General features: G+C 38.5%; 1 protein-coding gene across 2 annotated transcripts in view; it reads left to right on the top strand.

The window, feature by feature from the left end:
• The first annotated feature begins 387 nt into the window (after positions 1–387).
• The window catches only part of dcp2 (decapping mRNA 2), a 57065-nt gene continuing 33874 nt past the window's right edge, over positions 388–23578 (top strand). The window contains exons 1-2 of one of the 2 annotated variants that reach the window (XM_039758931.1): positions 388–621; positions 10538–10689. In XM_039758931.1, coding sequence (XP_039614865.1) covers positions 569–621; positions 10538–10689 — 205 coding nt within the window. In that variant the 5' untranslated portion in view covers positions 388–568. The remainder of the gene's footprint in view (positions 622–10537; positions 10690–23578) is intronic. The other variant, XM_039758930.1, reaches the window with a different exon arrangement.

Below are 23578 nucleotides of genomic sequence, written 5' to 3' on the forward strand. Positions count from 1 at the left end.
AAGAGCGTTCATCATTTTTAGAAATATTAGTGATCTTGGAGGGTTTCTGTATATTAATACAAAATTACTGCAGTATTAAAAATTACCCTGGCGTTCATATACAACAGTCCAACCACCAACTGTTCGATTTTTCTGGCGGTTCACATCGTTCATTGTCTTATAAGAGCGTCACTGTGTTACGTCCTACGATTGGTTACTCAGGCTTTCTAAGCCTACCTTTCTGCCGTTAGGTCTTAAGTGATTGACGATCGTAAACGTCAATCAAGCAGTACAACACAAAGGCGTCGTGAGAAGAACGTTTCCTGGAAAAAGAGCACGCCCAGTGTAATTTTAATTGGTTAAAGAGAACGCTCCCGCCCTTGCCTTTTTTTACGGTTAGTTAGTGGTCGTGTCAATCAAGGATCTCCATCCGCCTTATGGTTTCGTAGTTACTTTCGCAGGGTCGCGCTGATGAATTCCTCAGTTTCGCACTTTAATTGTTTTAATATATTTAAATTCACATAGCTGCTGGATTATTTGCTTTTAACTACAAGTGGTTTTGGGAATTCGGGATGTTCTTATCCTCGTCATGGAGACTAAACGAGGGGAGATTCCCAGCGATGTATTGGACGACCTTTGCAGGTACGTTTTGACCATGCATATTTTTTTTAATAAAACGCGGTGTTAATAATAAAAAGTGAGTGTCGTTCTGTTATATTTGGGTGTGAAATAATTTATAAAGAAGATCAATTGTTTGCATACTGATTCTGTAGTCTTCCACAGGAGTTTTATTATCTGCATAATAATAGCGTAATAGCAATACCAACCTACCCCCCTCCCTGTTAATATTAGTTGCTTTTGTGTCAAACGAGTATCGAATGCCGAGCCAACTTTGCCCAGGTGAGTTTTAAAATAACTTTTTTTTTTAGCGTTTTGCAAGACCTGCTCTGTTTGAGGAGGGCATTCGATCACTTTGAATGACGGGTTTTAATTACCAGTGTTGCATTTGGCTCTCACGCCAAGGTTTAGAGTTGATTTATTTTTGAAACCCAAAATGCATCCGCTGTTGGTCATTTACGAGTATCTCCGATTTATACAGGTAATTATTTTATCAATTGAAGTTGCAAACTCATGTTAATATCACTCAGATATTTTGCCATTTTCCTTGAAGATAAAAAAAGGTCTTTAGCCCTTACGGCTCAGTTGTACTCGTTCGGACACCACGGCCTCAGTTTCGGTTTGATGTAAAGGGTATGTTCAGGGTGGTGATGGCAGGGGTGAGAGAGTGACCTCCTAAAGTGAAGTGGCAACTAGCATGTAAGTAGTAGGTTCTAGATGGAGTTTGTGACAGTTTCTGGTAGACTTGATGTATAAAAGAGAATGAGTTTGGTTGAAGCCACTTGACTTGGTCTTTCAACTAGGACTCTGCAGTTGTCTTCAATAAAATTTGTTGTAGTCTGTTGCAGATTATATCCTCGAGGCTGAAGTTAGTTACTTTATTCGCAAGCAATTACTTATTATTCACACCGCTTATGCCAACCTTTAACTTTACGTTAACAAAGCATTCTACAAATTGTATTAATTTATATAATAAGGTTGATCCATCATTTAAAGAAATGTTTCACATTTTGGACCTACACGGATACAAAAGTGTTGCATTTCGTTTCACCCTAATTTTAACAGTTATGAGAAAACCCTGACCCCTATTTTAAATTGCAGTCGAGTTTTTCCCTGCCCAATTCAAGTACCTGAATCAAATGGACTGGCAAAGGTGGCATACTCCCATGTCTAGTGAATGGTATTTACCGTGATGTTTAATATATAGTTTTTTTTTCTTTCATTAATGGGAAAAAAAATAATAATTTCCCCTTGGTGACAAATTGTTGTTGTAGAGTTAAATGGCAAATCCATCCTGTGCACAGTCATTTCTCCAGTAAATAGCATATGCTCAAGCAGAATAGGTTGGCTTTTCTTTGCTAAATAATCCAATCTCTTTTTATGTGTAATACAAATTTGTAGTGTAACTTAGTTTTGACGGTGTTGGTGTGAGTTATCTTGGGGTTAGATGAAGTGTGAAGGCAAATCAGATAGCAAAACTTTGTATGTCATTTTTAGGCATAGCCTTCGTTTACATTACCTTAAGTCCTGGTGTGTAACAGTAATTCCCTGTGACTTCTAGTCACTTAATTTGACATCCCCAGTGATGCAGTCATAGTAGTCTGTGTTACATCATGACAGAATTACAGGGGTTGGTTTTTCTCTTCACTTAACCCACAGTGGGCAGCTGTTTGTACAACCAGTGAGTATGCTGTTGGAAGTATGATGCATACAATCTGAGCCACAAGGGAAGGTGCTGTTTTAGAGAGGCTTTTTAATTCGACGGCTCATGTTAATTGTATCACGACAGACTGGAACAAGAGGTGCTTAGACTGTGGGTGAACTCAACATATCTGGGCACCTGGAAAGCATTTGTGCAGCCACTGGCATTTTCAGCCAACAAGTTAGTTGCTTGGCAAAGTGCAGCAAGTTTGAACCTCTGTTGACAAGTCATGAGTAGTGAGTATTGTAATCAACCATTCCCTGTAGTTCCTACTTGTATAATTTGACATTGCCAAAAAGACAAATCTTGCAGCTGCAGTTGTTTAGTTTGACCTGCTTTCCATGTCCAAATTGTTTAGCGTGTCACTGGCCTTAACTGTGTGATCTTTACATTTATTTACAGGTCGGTCCAAATTGAAAAACAGCAAAAGGAGAAGGACTCAAAGGAAATATTTTCTTTAATGACAATGTACTTGATGAATCATGTCATTTTTAAAATCGTGCTTTATATATGAGTTACAAGACTGAAATAGCCTATTCTATTCACTCCTGTAACATCAGAGTAAAAGTTGCCCCTATGTTTACATTTGGGATCGGCAACCTTTTTTGAGTCACCAACCAATTTTGCCCGACATTTGGAGAGGTGGGTTGGAGCAAGGACCTTTTTTTTCCCTTTGTAATATTATGTGACGTTTTCTTTGGTTTTTTCAGTCGTAGCCTTCATTTACGTTATCTTAGTGTTTTAGAGGCAGTCGCCTATTGTGACATAGCCAGCAACTGAGACCAAGTAGTCTGTGGAAGGCTACGATAAAATCAAACAAGTATAGTTGTACTTTACGCACACAACCCCGCCACTCCAATGTGTAGAATGTGGCAATGAGGAATAAGAAATATGTGTTTTGTCTGTCTGGTGTTTTACATACTTAAACAGAATGAAAAAGGATAAACAGGGCCAAGACTGTTAATTATTCATACAGCACTAACTTCGGACCTCACAAATAGAAGAGAAGCTTGTCTCTCTAATGTCTTTTATTTTACAGACTATAATCGTATGGACAAAAGAAATAAAAGGCAGAGGTTAGCTGTTGAGCGGCACACTTTTGGTTGTCAGAAAAAAGGGATTAGCATCACTGCGCTGGAAGATTGGTGCTCAGTCGGTAAATGTTACATACTCCATGACAAAGCTGAATAATGTGATGTTGGCTTAAGTTGCACACATACCATACTTTGGGTTAGTATGTGGTAAAACAACTTTGATTGAGGGGTAAAGTGAACTTCATATAAAACCATATTTACTTCCATCGATATGGTGAGCAATGCCAAGACAACAATTTTTTTCCAAGAAGCATAATCTAATAATGTGACACAGTGTGTGTAGCTTGTGTGGACCACTAGGGTGCATACAGCCTCCCTAACCCAACACAGACAGACACAGACAGACAGGCATGAGTTTGCCACACAACACACCTTTTGTTTACGCAGCACATGGTTTAGCTCACAGGGCAAAGTACAACACTGGCCCTTTTCCTTCTTCTTTTTCTTTGCCTCCTCCACTCCTCTCCCAGCAAGCTTTGTCCACCTCCTCCAAGCTCTGGCTCTCTGAATGGAGTGAGGCGGCTCCTTTTATTCAGATCCCGAGAGTGTTCCAGGTAGCTCATCAGTATTATCTGGAGTCACTCCCAGCTGTGCTGGAGGTCCACTGTAGGGCTCTGCAGCTCCCCCTGGTGGCCTCCATGGAACCCAACAGGGCTGTACCAAATTTCAGCTCCTGGCATGTCCTGCGGGAATCTGTGGTGCCACAGCTGCCCAAGGGGACTGCCCTCTAGAATCCCAGGGGAGGTATTGACTCACCAACGCACTCTCCCCTGGTCCTTCCATCCAGGTGGCATCCTGGCTAGATAATGGCTGAGGTCACCCATCACACTTGTCAAGCGTTTTGTAAAGTGTAGATTTATTAAACTGCATTTCAAAGTAATGAATGCTCATCCATTGAAACACAGTTAAATCTACACTAAACTATATTTAGACAATTGGCCTTTGTTGATGGAAGCTTTAAAAGGTCTTGGTGAAGTACTGAGTGGAACTATTGCGTAATTGGAAGCCACTTCTTACAGTTTATTGATAATAGTGGCAAAGTGGTGTCATGTTGTGTTTTGTTAGATGTGCAAGTCCTCCCCCTCCACCCGCCCCGGGCGGCACATTTTTGGGGGCAGCATTATTGGCCAAAAGGCTCAGTACAATTCGTGTGTAAGCAGCAAGGTTCAGAAAAATATCACTCATGAATGAAATAAGTAAAATTTTCTGATTTTCATCCACAAATGCTTCAAAAATTATTTTTAGATTGTTGTCCTGTGACGGCATCATACACAGCAGTTGAAATTTATGAGGCAGTAACAAAAATAAACAAACATTACACCGATTAATTTCTAGGAGGATAAGCAACTAATCTGCAATTTATAATTTCATTTTGTTACCAATCCGAATACGTTCTTGCTCTGCACAGGAAACATCCCCACCTATCACTTGTACACTACACCGGTTCTGGTTTTCGCGGCAAGATTATATTAATCTAATAATTGGAACACGGCTTATCATTACTTTTACTGTTTTCTTGTCTAGTTGACGCTTATAAATAATTATATGTGAAAAATTATTGCCGTTTCTCTATATATAAATAAATCTATGCAAAATTTACCTTAATTTTTCGCTATACATCATTTTAATTTTCTATTTAAATAGGTTAACATATTCAGATATGATGGAGGGCGGCAAATTGAAGCACCACCCCGCTCTGAGCGGCACGAACTCTAGCTACCCCACAGCCTCTACCTAGCATTATGCAGTTGCTGAATGATATTCTAGGGGACATGCAGGCAAGTCTTCCTACGTGAACAGACATCGGAAAATTTCTGTGTTTTTTTTGGGTTTTTTTTGATTGCTTTACTGGGGATTGCACTGAACTGTCGGGTAAAAGCAAAGGATGAGCTTGCGTTTTATTCTTCTTCCAGAGCTATTAAAATTGTCTCTAAAAACTCCTTTCCTGGTCTGTAGTATTTATTGATCTGGTGTTGTCCATTTTATCTTCTGAAGGAGTTTTCTGGAGTGTCCACTAGCAGTCACGATCAGTGCACTGAACAGTCTGTGCAATGTTATTAGTGAATACAAATGTTTACATCCTAAAGCATTTAGTGAAAGCAAATATAATGCTAACATTCTGTATCTCTGCTACACCAAAATTAAAGACCACCCACTTCTGTGCCCTTAACTCAGATGGTGTGTTCACCTGTCAATACTATTGCTGCCACCTGAGTCAAAACTGCACATGAAAATGCACACAAAGCTACAGCACTGCATCAACACCTCTCTTAGCAGGAATCATTTCTGAAAATGCCTTTTGCTCAAGGCAGGAGAATTTCAGTGGTTAGTGCCAGAATCATGTGGATTGTAACTGTTTAACCTACAGTTAGAGATTAATTACTTTGTTATACTATGTCCTACACAGTCCCAAATAAAAGAATGGAAGCTTTGTATCCATTCTCAGATTGAACATCTACAGATATCTGTCTGGGTGGTGGGGGAACCTTGTATGCGTCCAGAATCATGCATGCAGGACCGTGTAATGTGGGAGGAAACAGCATCACTATCAGTGATAACAACCATTATGGCAATGAAATACTGAGGCAGGTGTGAAAGGAAGTGGCTGTTTGACTTTGTACATCTATAAAATGTATTTAATTGTTTTGATGGTACGAAGTACAAAACATGTCTCTCCAGTAATACAACATATACCCTCTGGCCAATATAAAGCGTACAAGTTTGATTTCACCTAGGAAGCCTTTATGGTTGAATAAATGTGAAAAAAAGGAGGGACAAATTTGAACAACTGAAGCACTCAGAGTTTGTGACATTTGAATTAATTTTACTTGAGCATTAAATATTGCTCTTAAATTTGTTTCTTATCAGCTAATGATGTAAATGTAAACCTCACAATAGCAAATGTTGCAAGCCTAACAGAGTTTGAGAAAATGGACAAACCAGATTTTTAAATCATGTTACAAAAACAGCCTTAAAGAGTTTGCTTAAATGAAAATATCCTGAATTATTTTGGAATTCACTAAATCAACAGTACAGATATAATAATTGAATTTTTAGCATTTTAAGTAGTATTTTTTTCAGTTACAGAAAAGAAATGTCAGAGAATAAAATCGGAATGTACACATGGTAAGATGAATCAGGTAGTCCATGATGATATTGTTGTTTATGACCCCTGTGTGGAAATCCTGTAGGTATAACTTAACCCAGATATAATGTTACACTGGTGGTATACCCATATCTATCACAAATTAAATTCAAGTATGGCATTGCAATTTCATATTTATGAATGCCAATACTAGTTGAATTGTAGTTGGGCAACTACTTAATTGATATGGCACTATTTTAAGTTTTCTGTTACAATTAGTATTTATATATTTTCTATTCCATAACAGAAAAAGGCACAATATTGTTCATCTGAATGATGGAGGTACTTGTAATTACAAAGCCAATAAAGGAGAATTCTGTTTTTGCAATGGTATGAAATAGGTACCGAGTATGGTGAAATTTCACAGGTATTGGTATTTAGTACAAAAATTCTGGTATCATGACACCCCCAGTTCTGAGAATGTTTACGGACATTAAAGTAAAACCTAATCCTATATCGTATTCATTTTTCCTTGCAGATCAACTTAATGCTATCTATGTGTTTTTATTGCGACAACAAGCAACCTAACATTTGTTTGACAGATGCACCCCTTAATTCATCCTTCTTTTTTTCTGAATTTTTAGGTTCAATGATGGTTTCTAGAAAATTGCTGAACGGTCAATAATAAGAACAAATATTGCAAATAGCAATCGGTGTGTGCGTGTATAAACATTTGTACATATATTTTATGAATGCTTTCAAATACATAGTGTATAATTTACCATACTAGTTTTATTTTATATTAATTTATTTTGTGTTTTTGTCAATCGTGAGACAAGAATTTAATTTTGTACATACCGGTAGTTTAAATTGCAATACACTTGACTTGCCTTTATTTTTTAATATACCCATTTCTCAGAACTAAGAATGTTTATAGACTATGTGCTTGCTGGCTGTGACCTTGTCACTGGATAATGTTAAAAAGTGTAACCATATTTATCAAATTGTTACTGTTTTTGCTAGGCCAATTTTTTCCAGAAAAATCTGTTAAAGTTAGCAAGCTCCCAGTAATTTTAGTTTTTAGAGAGAGGTATGTTATGATTTACTGATTTTATGTCAGCTATTATTGGAAAAAGAATAAACATCTCATGAATGCCTCCATAGAGTCTATTATTTGACAATTGTTGTAGAGAATCCTACAAGGTTTTACTGTATGCTAGAAACGGGAACCAACCAAAGGCAGTTTAAGTTATCTTAACTATATTTAAAGTGAATTATCACATTGGTGAAAATAGACTGGAAACATTTTTGTCCAGTATTTGCCAATTGTTAGTAACTATATCAGAATTCCTTCCAAACATACAGGTGAATTCTGGATCTTGAGTAATTATAAATAAAGCCAGGGTGAACATACAAGGGAAACCAACTTGGGCAAATTTCCAGGTTGAGGCCTAGTATCATTCTCAATCAAGAATTACCCAGGCAGACATGAACTGGTCAAATCACACAGTGCATCATGTATGAATCGTTAAGGTTCTTGTAGTTGAATCAGTCATAAAAGACTTGGGCATTGTCAAATGGAAATTGGTAAACCCACTCACCTTTCAGACAAAGCATTGGCATATAATATATATAACAATGCGGTAGCATGTCTTTTGGCAATTGCTTCTTAATAATTTAAAATCAATAGTATTGAATTGGGCGGCACGGTGGCGCAGTGGGTAGCGCAGCTGCCTCGCAGTTAGGAGGCCGGGTTCGCTTCCTGGGTCCTCCCTACGTGGAGTTTGCATGTTCTCCCCGTGTCTGCATGGGTTTCCTTCCACAGTCCAAAGACTTGCGGGTTAGGTGCATTGGCGATCCTAAATTGTCCCTAGTGTGTGCTTGGTGTGTGTGTGCGTGTGCCCTGCGGTGGGCTGGCACCCTGCCCGGGGTTTGTTTCCTGTCTTGCGCCCTGTGTTGGCTGGGATTGGCTGCAGCAGATCCCTGTGACCCTGTAGTTACAGTCATGGCCGAAATTATCAGCACCCCTGGAATTTTCCCAGAAAATGCATCATTTCTCCCAGAAATTGTTGCAATTACAGATGTTTTGGTAGACACGTTTATTTCCTTTATGTGCATTGGAACAACACAAAAAAACAGAAAAAAAAGCCAAATCTGACATTATTTCACACAAAACTCAAAAACTGGGCTGGACAAAGTTATTGGCACCCTCAACTTAATATTTGGTTGCACGCCCTTTGGAAAAAAATAACTGAAATCAAGCACTTCCTGTAACCATCAACAAGCTTGTTACACCTCTCAACTGGAATTTCCAACCACTCTTCTTTTGCAAACTGCTCAAGGTCTCTCAGATTTGAAGGGCGCCTTCTCCCAACAGCAATTTTGAGATCTCTCCATAAGTGTTCAGTTGGATTTAGATCCGGACTCATTGCTGGCCGCTTCAGAACTCTCCAGCGCTTTGTCTTCAACCATTTCTGGGTTCTTTTAGAGGTATGTTGGGGGTTATTGTCCTGCTGGAACACCCATGACCTCTGACGCAAACCCAGCTTTCTGACACTGGGCCCTACTTTGCGCCCCAATATCTGTTGGTAGTCTTCAGATTTCATGATACCTTGCACACAGTCAAGACATCCAGTGCCAGAGGCAGCAAAACATCCCCAAAATATCTTAGAACCTCCACCATGTTTGACTGTAGGTACTGTGTTGTTCTTCTCTTCGTAGGCCTCCTTCCATTTTCTGTAAACAGTAGAATGATGAGCTTTACTAAAAAGCTCTACCTTGGTCTCATCTGTCCACAAGACGTTCACCCAGAAGGATTTTGGCTTTCTCAAGTACATTTTGGCAAACTCCAGTCTGGTTTTTTTATGTATCTGTGTCAGCAGTGGGGTCCTCCTGGCTCTCCTGCCATAGCGTTTCATTTCGCTCAAATGTCGATGGATAATTTAAGCTGACACTGTTGCACCCTGAGTCTGCAGAAAGGCTTGAATATGTTTTGAAGTTGATTGGGGCCGTTTATCCACCATTCGGATTATCCTTCGTTGCATTCTTTTTATCAGTTTTTCTCTTCCGTCCACGTCAAGGGAGATTAGCTACAGTGACATGTGTTGTGAACTTCTTAATTATGTTGCGCACAGTGGACAAAGGAACACGATGATCTGTGGAGATGGACTTGTAGCCTTGAGATTGTTGATATTTTTCCACAATTTTTGTTCTCAAGTCCTCGGACAATTCTCTGCTCTTCTTTCTGTTCTCCATGCTTAGTGTGGCACACTCAGACACACAACAGAAAGGTCCACTTTTCTCCATTTTAACTGGCTTCAGGGGGGATCGCTATATTGCCAGCACCTGTTTCATGCCACAGGTGAGTTCAAATGAGCATCATATGCTTGAAATAAAATGATTTACCCACAATTTTGAAAAGGTGCCAATAATTTTGTCCGGCCCATTTTTGGAGTTCTGTGTGACTTGATGTCAGATTTGGATTTTTTTCTGTTTTGTGTTGTTCCAATGCACATAAAAGAAATAAACGCGTATACCAAAACATTTGTAATTGCAACAATTTTCTGGGAGAAATAGTGCATTTTCTGGGAAAATTCCAGGGGTGCTGATAATTTCGGCTATGACTGTAGGATATAGCGGGTTGGATAATGGATGGATGGATAGTATTGAATTACACAATGTCATTTGACACTTTATTCAAAATAATATTTAACATACAGTGAAATTAATCTTGCTAATATATTTTCTTACTTTGTGGTTTTTCTTCTTACCTGTGATGAGATGCTCCTATAGAATGCTATCACAGTTGAAATATCTCGGTATTCATGGTATGTCTGAGCTAGCATTATACCATTAAATTGTTGAAATGGTTCATATGAGAATTTCCAAAATCAAAGAATTTTAATGAAAAATTTCCTTGAATGTTGTTTACGTTCAAATGCATCACATTGATTATCTGCTGAATTTATATGTTAAAATAGTTTACGTGTTCTTTTTTTCTCATTATAGAATCAACTTTACTAAGTTAAATCAAAAATGACTATTTTTGTTTTTCTGTAGTCGATTCATTCTGCATATCCCAAGTGAGGAAAGGGACAACGCCATTCGAGTTTGTTTCCAGATTGAGCTTGCCCATTGGTTTTACCTGGATTTCTGCTTGCAGAACTCACCAGGATTACCTCAGTGTGGGATAAGAGATTTTGCCAAAGCTGATATCCTTTGCAATATGAGAGAATATGTTAAATATGTGTGTGTGTGTGTGTGTGTGTGTATAAATTCTGTTAGAATGAAATGCTTGAGAAAAGTTTTAAATATGTTAAGTTTCAGGAAATTTAATCGTAAGATGTACAAAATTGAAATCACAAAATTCAAAGATGCATTCAAGTGTTAATGGGGTAAAATCTTGGCAAATTTATTAAACGTTTTGAAAACTGGTTAAATAGCATAAACATAGGAAACTTTAGCAGTCAGTACATTTTCTTAAGGGTGAGCCAAAAAATGAATCCTCAATCTGATCAACGTGCTTGGCAAAGTGAAACCATACCTTAAGAAACCCGTAAATATGTGGTGGGTTCTAGCTGTGTCAAATCTCCAGAGCTCCATAGCTGAAGTCAAATTGGATTAACTATTATCCTGCCCCTAGATAGGCCCACAATGCCTCCTGTTTTCAAATAACCCTTCTCAAGCCCCACTCCATTGCAAGAGTATGATGCATATCCTGTAAACCAGATGATATAAATGTGCAGTGTAATAGGCTGCTCAGTGGAGCCCCTAAATCACAATTTTTGAGCCCAGTACAGAAAAATTACGTAAGTTTTGCTGCTTTTTAATTTATTAAAATTATAAAAATTGATGACTTTTGCGGATAAATCGGACTTTGTGAAGAGGTCTTTTCACCATTAATTTTATAGGAAATTGCACAGGACCAAAAAAATTTGTGTTAAAGCAAGGATGTTGTTAAAACTCAGTTCAATCTAACAGAATTTGACCTGTGTGTGTGTGTGTTTAATGCACCCTGCAAAGAAATTGATACGGTCATTGATGTATGTGTGAAATATTCATACATGCATCTTTTAGTTCTAGACAATCATATAATTTAAGTTAAATGTTTGCCTGCCTTTCATTTCTTAACAGTATGCAAAAAAGTGAAGAAGATACATTTGTGACTAAGAGGGTAAAAGAATTCACACAATTGTGAGAAATGTTGGTGCTGCATAGTCTTCCAAAAATGTAAAACTTTTCATGTTCTTTTGTAAGGTTGCTTGAGGACCACAAATTATTTTTCAAATTTTATTTTCCACACTCTGCTCCCCACTACCCCTTTCAAAGATTGCAGCTATCGCCATGTTTAGCATTTTGAAGACTTTGTTACATTTCTAATATCTCCTTAACCAATAAAGATATTTAAATAATGCAAAAAAAGTTTACCTCAGCACTGAGGATTCTTTTTCACTTGCGCTCTGAAATTAATCATATTCTTTATTTTTTTTAGCCCTTTAAAAATTGATGACTGGATGTTGATTTTCACTGACTTTGCCTTTTTTTGTTACACAGCACAAAAAAGGTACAGAGAGACATTTTTACTATGGAGAAAGTTTTACATGAAAAAAGCATTTAAAAAAAAATGAAATCCTGAAAATGGTTCTCTTCATGGGTTCCCATCCTTCCAAACCTGACAAAAATCAAATTTGCATGGTTTTTGAGGTCTGATATCTCTGTTGGGGCAAGATACAATTGTTGGTTTTTTTTTTGTTTGTTTTTATGTTTTTTTTTTGATTAACACCATTTATAGGATATTAGTCCACCTACCAGAAATGGTTATTATGTTCTGCCTGGGTTTTGAGAGGTGGAGTCGGATAGGTCAGAGAGAAAAAAAAAAAAAAGATCGATATGTACATAATACGGTTCAAATAGTAATTACATGTTACATTTACATTACATTCATCACATGTTAGAACAGTAACAGACTTAACTTCAAAAATCCGAAAATTACTTTATTTATATAAGCCTTATTTAAATAAAGTGAAAGTGATTAGACTAATGAGCAAAGAGAAGTGAAATTTCATGTTTAAGATTTTATTGCATTTTGTATACTTTGTGAGAACCTGAAGGACAAAACTCCAAAGGAGATAAGATGTTGAGGATATTGTTTAATGGGACCCAAGTTCATGTTCTTTCATCACTGTATGGCATGAAACATGCGACAGGGCTAGTAGAATTGTAGGAGTCTATTATGATTGCTCTTGTGTTCCACATCCAGTCCATCAGATCAAGCCATAAATGCAGGCATCATCATTTCATTTTAAAGAAATCATTACAGATCGGATGGATCTCACTTAGTGTTCTTTAGGTTGCATTTGTTAGGATTATGTTTTCTGCTGGTATAGGAATAATACGGTATTTTTCACATATTCCTGACAACTTCCTGAAATTGACAACGCTCATCAAACATTTTCTCCAAGAAGACCGCCAAACTAAAATGAAATTGTCTTTTTTAATATTACCAGAGCAGTATTTGTAAACAATTCTTAAACTGTAAGAATGGTCAGTTTGTGTATTTTATGCAGTGATGCCTTCCTTATAAGGCACTTAATAGTACCACCTATTCCATCACGTTTTCTTGCTGTGTGCAATGGCAAAAAATACCATCAGTTCGGAAATCTGTCATGTGATGGAACGGATTGCAGCAGTTTTTCTAATATTTATAATGAAATCGGGAAAGTAGTACATTTGGTAAGGTGGGGACCAATGATCTCCTTTTCTTGTGGCAGCAGCTTCTTATGGAAAGTGAATCTTATGGAATGGAAAGACTGTAACTATCTTGCGGTCTTGTATGTATGTTGTCAACCAGTTGATGCTTACTAACCACAAGGGGGCACTAGAGAGCCCCAAACACCGCAATACATGCCACAGTATCTATACTAATAAAAGGCAAAGCCCTCACTCACTCACTCACTGACTCATCACTAATTCTCCAACTTCCCGTGTGGGTGGAAGGCTGAAATTTGGCAGGTTCATTCCTTACAGCTTCCTTACAAAAGTTGGGCAGGTTTCATATCGAAATTCTACGCGTAATGGTCATAACTGGAAGCAGTTTTTCTCCATTTACTGTAATGAAGATGAGCTTCAACGCCGGCGGAGTTTCGTGTGACATCATCACGCCTCCCACGTAATCACGCAGTACATAGAAAACCAGGAAGACCTCAAAAAAGCGCTGAAGAAAACATGCATTATATAATTGAGAAGGCAGCGAAACAATAAGAAGCGAGCGAGTGGCATATACAACCATATTTATGAGTTCTGCTACTTCGGAAACAAAGCACGATGTAAACCTACACTTTAAATTAAGTTCATAGACAGGCTGCCGCTGGCGTTTGTAATTTAGTGCCTGCCCATATAAGGCCGTCCGTCAGCGGCAATCCAATAGCAACTGCCACGGGTAAATATTCACGGGTGAAGGACTGTGCTTATGGAGAGGAAGATGAGATGGTCAGGGTGGTGTTTGACACAAACTCAGCGAAACTGCGAGAAAAAGTTTTAAGTGCCAGGACTATGGTAACATTAAATAAAGCTATGGACATAGCACGAGATGGCACCAGCACAGCTGGGAACCTTCGATGCAAGTACACCGAGTGGCTCACGTGAACTGGCGCGAGTGCACAGATAAAAGCAACAGTTCCAAAGAGCTGAACAAAACCGAATTACACAATTGAAAAGGCAGCAAAAATATGAAGCGTCTGATAAGCATATTCATAAATGCAGCTACTGTGGAAACAAAGCACACGGTGGAAAAAGTCAATGTCCGCTAAAGGAAGACAGTGTAAAAACCCGTGCATGCAGTGTGTCAGGTCTCAGATAAATAAGAAGGCGAGCTGTTTATTGATGCAGTAAGAAGCGAATCGATGAATGAAACCTGTCATCTTTACAGCGATTGACAAACACGGAATGTAACTTGAACACAACACATCCTACAAATACGAACCTGATTGAAAGAAATAATGATAATCAAATCCTTGATGACAGCAACACTCAATAACACTCACAAAACAAATACTGTATATTGACAGTCATGTTACGTATTTTTAAAATGTTCCCTTTTCTTTTCTACCTTTTTAACACACTACTTCTCGCTGCGATACGCGGGTATATATATATGTATATATATATATCCCGCTCTACATACTCGAATAATGGATACTCTATTCGCCATCAATGATTGTTTTGGTAAAGCCATACTCAGTGTATTCATTAGATGAACGGTAAAAAGTAAGAGCGAGGGAGGATGACTCATTGAGGCATGCAGGCTGTAGTCTTGGCGTCAACTCTATCTGAATTGCGCGATCACATTTGAAAAAATATATCTTTTCAAGTTCTATTTAGTCCATATGTGTCAAACATCCGCCCGCGTGTAATTATATCCGGCCCAAGATCATTTTATATACTGTATTATTGTTATTAAAGCCGGGTATATGAAGCGCTGGTAACACAATAAACTACAGATCCCATAATGCAGCGCTTCAGCTGCCTTGCCGAACACTTACCGCTTACTAGAGTTATTGCGCACTGAGTTTGCACGGCGCATTGGTGACTTTGAAGAACAAAAAAAGTCCGTCTACATGCGGCTCGAACCTTGTGCATGTTTGGTAGCACATATCTGTGTGAGAAGCTCTTCTCAGTGATAAAGACTAACAAAACAGCACACAGGAGTCGCCTCACTGATGAGCACCTGCAATCCATCCTGAGAATCTCCACAACACAGAACCTCACACCAAACAGAAGCGAACTTGTGGCCAAAAAGATGCCAGGCGTCCAGCTCTAAAATGACATATGAGCAAAGACAACTGAATGATTTGATTTTTATTGCACGTAAGAGCGGAGTCAACGTTTTAACAAACAGCGTATTGCACTGATCTGAAATAGCTGTGTGTGTATATATGTAGATATGTATGTATATGTATATATATGTTTATATATGTGTGTGTGTGTGTATATATATGTAGATATGTATGTATATATGTGTATATGTATAGATATATATATATGTATGTATATATATATATATATATATATATATATATATATATATATATATATATATATGTATATATATATATATATATATATATATATATATATATATATATATATATATATATATATGTATATGTATATATATGTGTGTATATATATATATGTGTGTATATATATATATGTGTGTATGTATATATATGTGTATATATATATATGACAACAACACTCATCACTCACAACAGTGACAAAACAATTACATTGACAATCAGGTTACGTTATTTTCAAAATGTTTCCTTTTCTTTTCATTGCTTCTTTAACACACTACTTCTCCACTGCGAAGCGCGGGTATTTTGCTAGTAAGAATATAAATACAATAAGGGAGTTTTTATTCCACAAAGAACCTTCCAATGAACACCTCTCCAACAATTAACCACAGTCTTACATATAATGCAGACTATAACAATTTTGCAGTATTGTATGTTTATCATCCAGTTGACGCTCGGAATGTTTCTGGCGTACTCCGTAAAAGCATCTGACAGTTTTATCATGAAAAATCTGTAGTACTGTTTGTTGTTTAATAGTAGTTTTTGTTAACTATATTTTCATCTTGCATTATTCTTATTGTAACAATGTTGTAGTGGCAATAGAATTAAATCAACCTATTAATAATATTTAAATTAATTGACTTTTTTTGGTCGTCAAAAATTATGCATGTAAAAACTTATTACTATACCATAAAACAAAAATTAATCTGTCAAGTTTTGTTTTTTAATTAATTTTTCTCAATTTAAATTTAAAAAAAAACTTTATTTTCCTCTTGGGGAACGGCAGGTATTTCAGCTAGTACAGTGTATACAGTGGGTACGGAAAGTATTCAGACCCCCTTTAATTTTCCACTCTTTGTTATATTGCAGCAGTTTGCTAAAATCATTTAAATTAATTTTTTCCCTCAATGTACACACAGCACCCCATATTGACAGACAAAAAAATAATTTTTGAAATTGTTGCAGATTTATTAAAAAAGAAAAACTGAAATATCACATGGTCCTAAGTATTCAGACCCTTTGCTCAGTATTTAGTAGAAGCACCCTTTTGAGCTAATACAGCCATGAGTCTTCTTGGGAAAGATGCAACAAGTTTTTCACACCTGGATTTGGGGATCCTCTGCCATTCCTCCTTGCAGATCCTCTCCAGTTCTGTCAGGTTGGAGGGTAAACGTTGGTGGACAGTCATTTTTAGGTCTCTCCAGAGATGCTCAATTGGGTTTAAGTCAGGGCTCTGGCTGGGCCATTCAAGAACAGTCACAGAGTTGTTGTGAAACCACTCCTTCGTTATTTTAGCTGTGTGCTTAGGGTCATTGTCTTGTTGGAAGGTAAACCTTTGGCCCAGTCTGAGGTCCTTAGCACTCTGGAGAAGGTTTTTGTCCAGGATATCCCTTTACTTGGCTGCATTCATCATTCCCTCGATTGCAACCAGTCGTCCTGTCCCTGCAGCTGAAAATACCCCCACAGCCATGCTTCACTGTGGGGACTGTATTGGACAAGCGATGATGAGCAGTGCCTGGTTGTCTCCACACATGCCACTTAGAATTAAGGCCAAAAAGTTCTATCTTGGTCTCATCAGACCAGAGAATCTTATTTCTCCCCATCTCCGAGTCCTTCAGGTGTCTTAGCAAACTCCATGCGGGCTGTCATGTGTCTTGCACTGAGGAGAGGCTTCTGACAGGCCACTCTGCCATAAAGCCCTGACTGGTGGAGGGCTGCAGTGATGGTTGACTTTCTACAACTTTCTCCCATCTCCTGACTGCATCTCTGGAGCTCAGCCAAAGTGATCTTTGGTTCTTCTTCACCTCTCTCACCAAGGCTCTTCTCCCCCGGTAGCTCAACTTGGCTGGAAGGCCAGCCCCAGGAAGGGTTCTGGTCGTCCCAAACGTCTTCCATTTAAGGATTATGGAGGCCACTGTGCTCTTGGGAACCTTTAGTGCAGCTGAAATTTTTTTGTAACCTTGGCCAGATCTGTGCCTTGCCACAATTCTGTCTCTGAGCTCTTCAGGCAGTTCCTTTGACCTCATGATTCTCATTTGCTCTGACATGCATTGTGAGCTGTAAGGTCTTATATAGACAGGTGTGTGGCTTTCCTAATCAAGTCCAATCAGTATAATCGAACACAGCTGGACTCAAATGAAGGTGATCTCAAGGATGATCAGAAGAAATGGAAAGTTAAATATGAGTGTCACAGCAAAGGGTCTGAGTACTTAGGACCATGTGATATTTCAGTTTTTCTTTTTTAATAAATCTGCAACAATTTCAAAAATTCTTTTTTTTGTCTGTCAATATGGGGTACTGTGTGTACATTAATGAGACAAAAAATTAATTTAAATGATTTTAGCAAATGGCTGCAATATAACAAAGAGTGAAAAATTGAAGGGGGTCTGAATACTTTCCGTACCCACTGTATATACACACACACACTGTGCATCCGGAAAGTATTCACAACGCACCACTTTTTCCTCATTTTGTTATGTTACAGCCTTATTCCCAAATGGATTAAATTAATTTTTTCCTCAGAATTCTACACACACTGCCCTATAATGACAACGTGAAAAAAGTTTACTGAAAGTTTTTGCAAATTTATTAAAAATAAAAAAAATTGAAAAATCACATATACATAACTATTCACAGCCTTTGCCATGAAGCTCAAAATTGAGCTCAGGTGCATCCTGTTTCCCCTGATCATCCTTGAGATGTTTCTGCAGCTTAATTGGACTCCACCAGTGGTAAATTCAGCTGATTAGACACGATTTGGAAAGGCACACACCTGTCTATATAAGATCCCACAGTTGACAGTTCATGTCAGAGCACAAACTAAGCATCAAGTCAAAGGAATTGTCTGTAGACAGGATTGTCTCGAGGCACAAATCTGGGGAAGGTTACAGAAAAATTTCTGCTGCTTTGAAGGTCCCAATGAGCACAGTGGCCTCCATCATCCGTAAGTGGAAGAAGTTCGAAACCACCAGGACTCTTTCTAGAGCTGGCAGGCCATCTACACTGAGTGATCGGGGAAGAAGGGCCTTAGTCAGGGAGGTGACCAATAACCCAATGGTCACTGTCAGAGCTCCAGAGGTCCTCTATAGAGAGAGGAGAACCTTCCAGAAGGACAACCATCTCTTCAGCAATCCACCAATCAGGCCTGTATGGTAGAGTGGCCAGATGGAAGCCACTCCTTAGTAAAAGGCACATGGCAGCCCACTTGGTGTTTGCCAAAAGGCACCTGAAGGACTCTCAGACCATGAGAAACAAAATTCCCTGGTCTGGTGAGACAAGGATTGAACTCTTTGGTGTGAATGCCAGGCATCACGTTTGGAGGAAACCAGGCACCGCTCTTCACCAGGCCAATACCATCCCTACGGTGAAGCATGGTGGTGGCAGCATCATGCTGTGGGGATGATTTTCAGCGGCAGGAACTGGGAGACTAGTCAGGATGAAGGGAAAGAGGACTGCAGCAATGTACAGAGACATCCTGGATGAAAACCTGCTCTAGAGCGCTCTTGACCTCAGACTGGGGCGAGGGTTCAGCTTTCAGCAGGACAACGGCCCTAAGCACACAGCCAAGATATCAAAGGAGTGGCTTCAGGACAACTCTGTGAATATCCTTGAGTGGCCCAGCCAGAGCCCAGACTTGAATCCGATTGAACATCTTTCGAGAGATCTTAAAATGGCTGTGTACCGACGCTTCCTATCCAAACTGATGACGCTTGAGGTGCTGCAAAGAGGAATAGGCGAAACTGGCCAAGGATAGGTGTGCCAAGCTTGTGGCATCATATTCAAAAAGACTTGAGGCTGTAATTGCTGCCAAAGGTGCATCGACAAAGTATTGAGCAAAGGCTGAGAATACTTATGTACATGTGATTTCTCAGTTTTTTTTATTTTTAATATATTTGCAAAAACCTCAAGTAAACTTTTTTCACGTTGTTGTTATGGGGTGTTCTGTGTAGAATTCTGAGGGAAAAAAATGAATTTAATCCATTTTGGAATAAGGCTGTAACATAACAAAATGTGGAAAAAGTGATGCGCTGTGAATACTTTCCGGATGCACTCGCGCTGTGAATACTTTCCGGATGCTATATATATAAATTTAAAGCGATTACTTTAATACCATTCACTAGTACTTCTTCCGTATGCGCACAAGCCAGTGGATTAGCGAGAGCGCACCGTGCCTCCTCCCACATTACTCCGCAGACCCCTTTGTTGCTTCGCAGGGCCTGCCGGCGCGTATCAGATTCCACTCGAATATGCTTCGGATTACAGCTGCGGGACTCTGTGTTAGGGACGCAAGCACGCCCGGGTTCACCCGAGTTCCATTCTGACCTTCCTAAGGCGGTTTCTGCCTTTATGCGGTCTATCATCTCAATTAATGAGACAATATTAGTATATTCCCAGGCCGGCTGGGCGATTTTTCCGGGTAGGCTTCGGAGCAACAAAGCGCAGGCCACCTGCTCCGCTATTTGGTGGCTTGACTTTTTATGGGGTTTTAGCCTCCCAACCACCTTAGCCCATAAAGCCACGGCCTGTTTCCTGGTTGCCTTAGCTGGGTTATAGGTCCAGGCCATTATGTCTTTCACCTGCCAGCCTGGGTTTTCCCCACCTTTTAAAGGGCTTGCTCTTTGTGGGATATGATGAGGCAGTCCCCACACCCAGGTGGCCAAAATAAGAACCCAAGGCGTCCCCTGACGCACTTGGCTCTAGTCTGTGGTTCCCGGGACTATTTTTCCCCAGACCTTTAAAAGGATGATGGGTCGAAGCATACTCAAGCTTTCTCCAACACGCCCCAACTGACGCCCACTCGGCAACTTGGGAGCGGTACTTACCCATCTGACAGGTTGTTGGTATAAGAGTGTGTGTCGAGCCTAGGTTGAGGTTTATCCTCCTTTCTCTCCTGGAGGTTATCATCCTGCGGCTACGCCACTGTAAAATGAAGCCACTCGACACACGTATAAAAGGTTTGGGGCAGCCACCCATATAATATTCCTAGCTGCAAAGGAGTCTTTTAAGTTTCAGCACTGATGTAATCAGTACGGAGTCCAAAATAGAACTGCTCAAGGGTTGAAAAGATGGCGGTTTTTAATGATCAAACAGGAAGTGACATATTAACAGGAAGTGATGTCTCTCTGACATCAGTCTGGGAGTCGGGACAGGAAGTAACAATCTTCTGGGCGCCGGAACTGGAAGTGACGTTCTTCTGGGCGCCGGAACTGGAAGTGATGTTCCTGATTCAGATAGGCTTTCCTGCGGCTGGTCTGCAGAGATAGCAAGAGAAGGTTTATTGCACCCCGCCCTCCCTGGCCTGGCGTGGAATTACCATTACTTGGTCCACACAACGTCCTCCTATTCACACGTGTGTGACACCGCTTTTGGTAGATCATTATCATGTAGATCATTGTTTCCCAAACTCAGTCCTGGGAATCCCCTGTGGCTGCAGGTTTTTGTTCCAACCAGCTTATGTTTTTAATTGAACTCCTGGGCTAATTGAGTGAACTGATATTTCCCAAGTTCAGTGTTTAGGGGACAATATAAAAATTAGAAAACTAAGTTTGCTAAAAAGAAAAAAATTAAAATGTACCAAGCAGTTATATAGGAATAGTGTATTTTTTTTCTTTAACAGTATTTTCATCTTGATTTTCATTCTACTTTTCAAGGTGTTATAATTGTTTTTCTAAAAGTGGGTCTGACGCTAAAGTACTTGCAGCCTTTGATTATTTAGTGTGTGTGATCTGCTCGTTTTTACATTGTCATTATTAATATACAACAAAGGGGAAAAGCTGTACACAGAACAAAATATAATGAAATCAACAAAAGAGTTAAGCATTTAAATCTATAGCAAAAGCAGAAATATTTATAAATGTCTTATAAATGTAAAAATCATGCTGCTATGCTTTTCTGAATATCGAATAAAAGAAAAAAAACAGAACCACTAATTAAATGAGATCAAAGTTATCAGGTGTTGTCATTGATTAGGAATCTGGTTGGAACAAAAACCTGCAGCCACAGGGGGTCCCCAGGACAGAGTTTGGGAAACACTGATGTAGATGATGGATGCTTTAAAAGAAAAAAAAATCATATTTTTTTTTCTTACCCCAACAGCGATTAATAAGACCAAAAACATTTAACAAAGGTGATTTTTCTTAACTTTGGAGTTGTTGGAACTTATGAAGGAGTATCTAATTTCAGGATTTCAATTATTTTTTGTTTTTCATGTACCAACATCTCTACAGTATGAATAACAATACTGTATACTTTTTCTGTGATGTTTTAAAAAAAAAAAATTTTACATTTGTGGTAATCTGTTCAAGGGCTAGTGTAAGACAGGTTTATCTTTTTTGTCCTGAGTAGTATTGTTTTGCAGGTGTCTTGAAATTTAAAGCATGGTGTTAACTAAACAAAAGGGGTCAAAATGGCATCCTTCCTCAATACATGCTGTGATTGCAGCATGCACTCTTAAGAAAATATTTACCCACCTTTTTTTACATAGTAGGATAACACTAACAAGCACATAGTCCCTAACAAGACTGTGGATAAAAAGTATTATAAATTATACGTGGTGTGACCGAAATGTATGCAGATACCCTTAATAAATGGAAGTCTGCAATGTGTACTTTAATCATGTCCCAGTCATTTTGATTTGTAATTTTAAACTATGGAGCAGAGGGCTAAATCAAGGAAAAAATGTGTCTTTGTCCCTAACTTTATTGAGGGCACTGTACTTCTGAAGTAAGTTGTTTTTTTTTTCTGCATCTACTAACAGTTAAATCTGTTAAAACCAAGACATGACTGCTTTGGACTTTGATTGAACTTAACAAATCATGTAGGACCGGGGCAGCACACCTAAACATGTGGGTACCAGTGGAAAATGCAGTTTGCTGATTGGTCAGTTCTGTCCCTGCAGTTGCTCTGTAATGTATAAAGCCATGTCAAACCGTATTTTCACCCTTGTCTCTAATGCTTTTATGCCAGTTTCAAACTGCATTTGGCCTCATATAGCATTTCCATCTCTCATTAGTTGCCCTGTCAGTTCTTTGTATTATATAATAAGAAAGTGACAGAAGTCTATTTTTTTTAACTTCATGGTAAAATGTTTCACTTGTATTTAAGTTGTTATACATTGACTGATATAGAAATTGTAGTTTGACAAGTATTTACTATACAAATATGATGTGTAATTTCCACTTTATATATACTTTGTGTGTTAGAAAAAAAACAAACACATTTTCTGTTCTTTATCAGACTAAATAGAAATTTGCAATAACTTAAAAAATACTGTATATACCCATTGCACATAAGTAAATGATATTGTTAAGTTTTAGGATTAATGAAAGTGTTGTCTATGTTCTGGATAGATTGATATTTTTATAGAATTCGCTGCCTTGTAAGAAAAGCTTTGAAATTAAGCAAATGAGGCACCAAGGATTTCAACATTTGAAAGAAATACTTACCTGCTTGCACACAAAAAACAAATGTCTACTAAATGTACAGTAGATATATTAGTGTGATAGCAAACTTAACATTTCTTAGTAAAATACATTCAATATACAGGAATAAATGTACTTGTATGTTGTGGATTAGAAAACCCCTTAACATAGAATTTTAATTTAAAATAACTCCTACCGATATCAAATTGAGTGATAAGACAATTAAAAAATTACAAATGGTCAGCCTAGTAGATTTTCTTTTGCTAAATTGTGAACCTTTAACCTTCTTCCGTGATGGTGAAATTAGTGTTTAAAGATGACAGAAGAAAACAATAATAGTCTAATAATGGTAGTCTAAGCTTATAAATTCCAGTCTACTGGTGACTTATGAAAGAAACAAAACAAATTCTTAATTTGTGGTGAGTAAGGGCTCACATGAAGTTTAAACCTGGCCTAATGATGACTTGCTTTTCCTTTCTGAGTAAGGAAATTTATAACTGTCCTCTCCGTTACCTCCCATGTGGGACTGTTATGCACACTACTCCATGTCCCTTAAATGTGGTCAGTAATTCTCATTCCATCACAGTTACTACAACTGAGTTGTT

Source organism: Polypterus senegalus, chromosome 7 (genome assembly GCF_016835505.1).
Source record: "Polypterus senegalus isolate Bchr_013 chromosome 7, ASM1683550v1, whole genome shotgun sequence".
NCBI classification, from domain to species: domain Eukaryota; kingdom Metazoa; phylum Chordata; class Cladistia; order Polypteriformes; family Polypteridae; genus Polypterus; species Polypterus senegalus.